Below are 6,701 nucleotides of genomic sequence, written 5' to 3'. Positions count from 1 at the left end.
ATTATAATATAAAATAAAAAATATGTCATATAATAAGAAATACGTCAAATAATAAGCAGAATTGTGTCACAGATTTGCGGTGTATTACTGCATTTTATTTGAGATGTTTTTGTTGTAGTACGGAGGGTATTTATTTAGCAATGCAGAATAATAATTTTTATATATAAAAACTTGTATTTAAACTGAATCCTTTTCTAATTTACGAAACCAAATAGCCGCCATTTTGCGGCAGGATGAGCGCATCGCGTGAGCGGCTAATCAAACATACTATACAATGTCTGAATTTTTAAATGATAAATCCCATTAACTCGAGTTACTCCCACGACGAGTCAACTCGAGTTACTTTTTTACGAACGCGAGCTAGATCGGGTCGGCTATTAGTTCTCACTCGGTCCGATCGGCGACCTTCGGAGCACGCTCGAGTCGCGATTGACCGGCCGATCGTGCCTAACTCGGTGAATCGTCGGTTTCATTCAAATTTTCAAAAATTTACAATTCAAATGAACCTGTACACAGCAGTTGGACGAATAATGAGCCGATGATGATACAGATGAAATAAGTTCGGCTATTTATTCAAAGTGTAACCGATATTCAGTCGATATCTACTGCAATCACTAAATGTTTGCAAGCGGGGAGCACTTTTGCATAATAAACTGTCATTTTACTCCATCTTCGGAAAGACTAGACTATATTATACTATGGTTATTTCGATTTATTCTTAATTGTTAACCTTCTTTAACAAATCTATATTTCCATCCATATTACAACACAACAAGGAACTGACATTATATTTATATATATTATATTATTATTATACAGTATTAACTAAAAAAGTGTACTTTCTCAGAATCGATGAAAATCGAATTAATCACTTTAAAATGTATGAATAGGTTATAGTTTATTTATTACAGACAAACAATTTCCTATTTGCTAAATTTACTTAAAAATTAAATTATTTTGGCCAGAATTGGCTCGCATAAAGTGTGTCTCATTTTGAGTTATGTAGAGACACATTAAAAGATGTCTTTTCATTGTTTCTTAATATTCTTATGACAGTTTTAATGACGTGTATGGAATCGAATTTTACGTTCAGCCAATCAATCAATCAGCCTGTTACAGTCCTCTTCTGGACGTAAGCCTCCCCAAGTGTACGCCATAGTGCCCGATCACCCATTTTCCGCATCTAATCACTACCAGCGACCTTCTTCGGATCGTCGGTCGGTTGCAGGGGGACGTCCTACGTGACGTTTAGCGAGACGTGGTCTCCAGTCGAGAACCCGCCTACTCCATCGCTCATCGGTTCTGCGACAACGTCAAGTATGAAGCTTCACTCGCATCATGCGTCTTTTAATTTGGTCGAGTATTACTTATCTGACAGTTCTTTTTTCGGACGGATGTCGAACGGAGAATGTGAGTAGACCCCCTTATGTAGCCAGCCCACTGCCACTTCAGCTTGCTACATTTCTGGACAATGTCCACAACTTTAGTCTTGTGCCGGATAACTTCGTACCGGACTTTGTTCCTTAACGAGATCCCGTAGACCTTTCCATAGTTCGCTGAGCGACGTACGTCTGCTGTAGTCTGTGAGCCAGTTTCACCGTCATATTCCACGTCTCGGCTCCATAAGTCATGACCGGTAGGACGCATTGGTTGTAAATCCTGGTCTTCAGGCACTGCGGGAGTGGTGACGAGAAGACATGACGCAGTTTCCCGAATAGCTATTTCACACTCGAAGTTGTCTCTGCCGAGTTGCAGGGTTTGCCCGAGATAGACATATTCTCGGACAACTTCGAGCGTTTCGCCTTTAATCGAGAGAGGCTCCGGAGTGACGAGCTCATTGAACAAGACCTTAGTCTTGTCCAAATTAATCCGAAGACCGACCGATAATGAGACAGCATTAAGGCTGTTCAGCATTTTCTGCAAATCTGATTTACGTTCTTAATGATATAATATTGAATTTCACATATTTTGAGTTACAACACTATTGTAACAGCAGTGCGGTATATGTAAGGCAATAAAAACGTGAAACGTACTTGATGGCAGCAGCGAAGCCCTGTATGACCTCACCGGCGACCGGACCGACAAAGTGCAAACCGAGCACTTTCTGCGGCGCCGCGCGCATCGCCACGGCCTTCAGGTAGCAGTTGCGGATGTTGCGCTGCGGGATGAAGAACTCCGTCGGTTTGTAGAACTGGTGGTATACTTCGATGTTCTCCGTGCCGAATCTGAAAAATTTAGATAGTAGCATTGACTTACAAATAAATGGACGACGGGTCTAATACAAAAACCACGAAAAAAATGTCCCAAGTCAACCTATTTAAAAGTAGTGACATGTAAAGGAATATGAAAAAGCTAAAACGTTGAATTTAAATTGTAATGTCATCGCAGTATCGCGCTGTCAGTCGAACAAACGAAGACTAAAGCGTGAATGACGCTCTGTATACGATTTTAACGCCCTATAAGTTCGGACACTTTTTAGGGCGGACCCGACGTCCATATAATTGTAAGTCAATGGATAGTAGAGACACATTTAGCATTATAAGCATTTTCAGGTCTACTATTAGTGCGCACCCTGTGCGATATCAGTCATTCATTTACCGCCGTCCGCATAACTTTTGTGTGATCAAAAATGTAATTAAATGGAGTCAAATTTATACTGTTTCCACATGGAAAATCATAACAAATTTATGTAGTTATAAATATTAAGCTGGAGTAAGAACATTAAATCAAGACAATGAATGACACCGTAACGACCACGGAAGAAAAATTTATGATTACTACACATTTATAATTTGAAACACTACAAAATCTTGATATTGATTGATCGTAGTTTCAAATTTAAAAAGAAATAAACTCAGGATTGTTAATATAATTTAAATTTTACCCTGTTGGCATATCGTTGAAAGTTTAATACCATCAATGCCTATTATTGCAAGTTACGACGTATTGATTTTATATTGAAATTTCAATCAATGTGCTGCCATCTAGCGGTTAATAACTGAACGACGACGAATTAGAGAACTCTACTTAGTTCTCCAAAAAGAAGCTACTATATTGCAGCGATACAAGGTTTAATTTTGCTTTCTTGTAACAAAATTACCATAGTTTATTACGATAAAAATTGAAATTTATTAAAATTAACTAAAATAAGACTTAATGATGATACAAAACACCATCATAGACAATATTATAAGTGCTACTATCATTTATGCACTCCAAAGAAGCGAAATAAGGCATTTTCCTACGATTTTCGAGGTTTTGCGCGAGATAATTGACACGACCATAACGTACAAAGCGAAAATGGAAGACTGAGCTCAAGTTTGCGGAACTCCGCGAATTGTTGGCGCACATATCACGCCAACTAAGAACTTCCATTGTACTTATTGTTCCGCAGTTATTAATCAGATATGAAGAAAACAACATAACTCATTTTTATTAACAGCCCACCTCATATATTGTTTTATTATCGTGCACCACAATCAAACGCAAAATAAGTAATACCACATTAATTAACCGATTTAAAAAAAAGGAGGAGGTTCTCAATTGGACTGTATGTTGTTTTTTTCGTATGTATGAGTAATTTAAAAAAAAATTGATTATCATGATGGTGAAACATGCTGACATTCAATTAATTTAATTACAATTATTAAAGCGACATTTTTAGTTAACTGCTGGTTGGCTGAGTGAAGAAATAGATTTCTCATAGATGGCGCTACGACAAAAAAGTCGTTAATAACCAAAAACTTTAAGGATGTTTGAGAAAAAGTAAATCATAGAATCTGCCGATAGTCCAAATAGGTTATACCTCTGAATAGCAGCCTCCTCGCTGAGGCCGACGCAGCCATATTCGAGCGGCGTGAAGACAGTGGTGGCGACGTTTTCGTAGTCCATTTGGTGCGGTGAGTCGGCGAAAATGCGCCGGGCCAGGAGGCGCCCCGCGTGGATGGCCACTGGCGTCAGCTCGGGCCGACCTTCCAGCACGTCGCCCACGGCGTAGATGTGCGCCACGTTAGTTTGCTCTGTATCCGCTATTACTTTACCAGTTTCCGAAAGGCACTGGAAATGTGAAGACATTTCTTAAAAAACACCCCTTTGACTTTTGACAACTTCGGTGGCCAAAAGACGAGGTCGATGTGAACTTTTCTAAATTGGTTCTGGTGTTTTGGGAATTGTCTCAGACTGAATTCTGTTGCTCTGGTACACATAATATGGACAAGGAATTCTCTCATACTAGATAGCTGCTTCGAACTCGGTGGTACAAAATACAAACATACCCAATATTAATTACTCTATTGTAGTATCTTAGTGCCGTCGCTCACTGGGTCTCTGATGGCGGCTACTAAATGAGACCTGGCAGACTGGATTAGGCTTGTATAGTTCATGAACTATGAACTATTAGCAATATATTTCCGACACTGACCGACATGAACTAGTTCGTCTTGTACGGTTTTAATAGTGCTTTTTTTCGTTCTTTTTAGTTCAGTACGAACTAGGAACTGTCTGCGTTGATAGTTCACCTGTCTTTTATTCAGTAGGAACGGTGCGAGCGGGACAAATAGCGATCTTTCACTGCTTTTAGCACAAGTTCGAGTGGGATGCACGATTGAACGTTGCCACCTCGTTCTAAGTCTTCTCTAATACATATCTACATTATGTATTATGTATATAATATGTAAGCTTGCAAAAAAATAAGTGCTCATATGTTTTGGTAAGTGTGGTACGTATCTGTATGTATAATATCAACCTACGTGTACGAGTATATAAAATAGTTGTATGTATGTACTTAAATATTGTAATATAATATTTTAACACACCGTTGTAACTAAAATTCTTGTTTTTGTACAAAAAAAAGGATATTTAGTTAGAATGACAGTTTTTAAACATGTAAAATATGAACGAAAATCAAATAGTACCGATTCCATACAAATTGTATTTTTAAATAATTTAGTACAATGTATTTTTTGATCTCATAATATGAGAAGTCCGTAGTAGTTCATGTGAATAAAATTACTAGTTTGGAGCGTTCGTTCGGTGTCCGAGCAAGGACAAGACGAACTAACTAACTAAGGAACTAGATGAACTAAACGAACTAGAAGATCGACCTAGTTCAGTTGACCGATTGAACTAACTAGGATGGCTCCCTCTAAGGACCGATCAGCACAGGTCTAGACTGGATTCAATAGATACGGCCACCAGTCGCCGCAACAAGTGTGCCTAGAAATCGCCCATTTCCCCGAATTCTACGTAGTGTTACCAGTGTTAGACATGAAAATAGGACACACGGATATAACTTTATTTTAAACTTTAACGTTTACTTTCATTGACAGGTCAAATCATTTTTATATTTAAAAAATACAGGTAAAAAACCCTCGAAGCATCGAAGCAGTTAAACACCCGTAAAATTCCCTAGATCTAGCGACTAAGTCGCTAAAATGGCAACTCTGACGGGCGAGGAGAAACCGGCGACTATAGTCGAGTGTGCGCGGGAGGCGATCTACACAATTAGCGAGCGCGGGCCACTTCCGCAACTTGTGGCTCGAACGCTCAGTGTGCGCCGATGCCATATATTTTTTTTTATAATAGGTACCATGTGACGGGACGAACAAGTCGTGCGCCATAAGCGACACGCCTATCCACAGCAGTTGCAGTACCACTCAGACTTTAAATCACAAAGATCTGAGTGGCACTGCCATTGGGCCCGTCACCCTGAGTAATAGTTAACAAGTCCCATGTGCCTGTAATTTCACCGGTATCCTTACCCTTCAAAACCGGTACGCAATAATGCTCACATTACTGCTTGGCGGCAGAAATAAGTACGGTAGCCATTGACTTACAAATAAATGGACGACAGGTCTAATACAAAAACCACGAAAAAAATGTCCCAAGTCAACCTATTCGAAATTTAAATTGTAATGTCATCGCAGTATCGCGCTGTCCGTAGAACAAATGAAGACTAAAGCGGAGTGTCGCGCTCTGTATACGATTTTAGCGCCTTACAAGTGCGGACACTTTTTAGCGCGGACCCGACGTCCATATAATTGTAAGTCAATGACGGTACCAGTACTTCCCTAAACGAACTCTTTCACAAAGAACTCTACTGCTAATACAGTGAATAGCGACATCTCTCGCCAGGACTGGTAACTGTAAAGGTACTAATTGGATGATAAATCTGTAATAGATTTCTCATAGATGGCGCTACGACTAAAAAGTGGTTGAAAGACCAAGTACAAAGACACGACGTAAGCACATAGAAGAATTCGTGAGGTCCGTTGGTTCGTTCCGTGGCTTAGTTGGTATAGCGTCTGGCACGGTATGCAAGAAGACATCGGTTCGAATCCGACCGGATCGAAGGAATTTTTTTCTGAGTGTTCGATCTTTGTATTAATAATTATAACAAACTAGTCGAGTAATGTCACAAAAAATAATTGAATATCAATTCAATAAAAATTTTATTAACTCTACTGCTGTTAAATGAAAAAAACTCGTGCATAACTTGTGGTTTAGTGGTGGTAGTGGTAGTTTAGTGGCCGCCACAGTGGCCCAATGAGCGAGCGGCTTTGTTCTGCAATGGACACGTGAAGATTTGGGAAATGACTTTTTTAAATTCTGTTATGTGTGCCCCAGAGCTAATCCCGGTGCTCTGATACTCACAGTGCAGAGAATTTCCTAGTTTGAGATCTGTTAATTGGCGTGGTTAAGGC

At 39.5% G+C, this 6,701-nt stretch overlaps 1 protein-coding gene across 8 annotated transcripts in view; it reads right to left on the bottom strand.

The window, feature by feature from the left end:
• LOC113237242 (thioredoxin reductase 1, mitochondrial) overlaps positions 1-6,701 on the bottom strand; it is a 49,046-nt gene that overhangs the window by 1,932 nt on the left and 40,413 nt on the right. For all 8 annotated transcript variants that reach the window (XM_026473608.1, XM_026473613.1, XM_026473614.1 and 5 more), the window contains 2 exons: positions 3,806-4,056; positions 2,034-2,225 (listed from right to left, as the gene is read on the bottom strand). In XM_026473608.1, coding sequence (XP_026329393.1) covers positions 2,034-2,225; positions 3,806-4,056 — 443 coding nt within the window. The remainder of the gene's footprint in view (positions 1-2,033; positions 2,226-3,805; positions 4,057-6,701) is intronic.

This window comes from Hyposmocoma kahamanoa, unplaced genomic scaffold (assembly GCF_003589595.1).
Source record: "Hyposmocoma kahamanoa isolate Upper Pololo Valley unplaced genomic scaffold, ASM358959v1 93, whole genome shotgun sequence".
Lineage (NCBI taxonomy): Eukaryota > Metazoa > Arthropoda > Insecta > Lepidoptera > Cosmopterigidae > Hyposmocoma > Hyposmocoma kahamanoa.
Note: the sequence above shows the minus strand (reverse complement) of the source record. Positions and strands in the feature narration are given on the sequence as shown.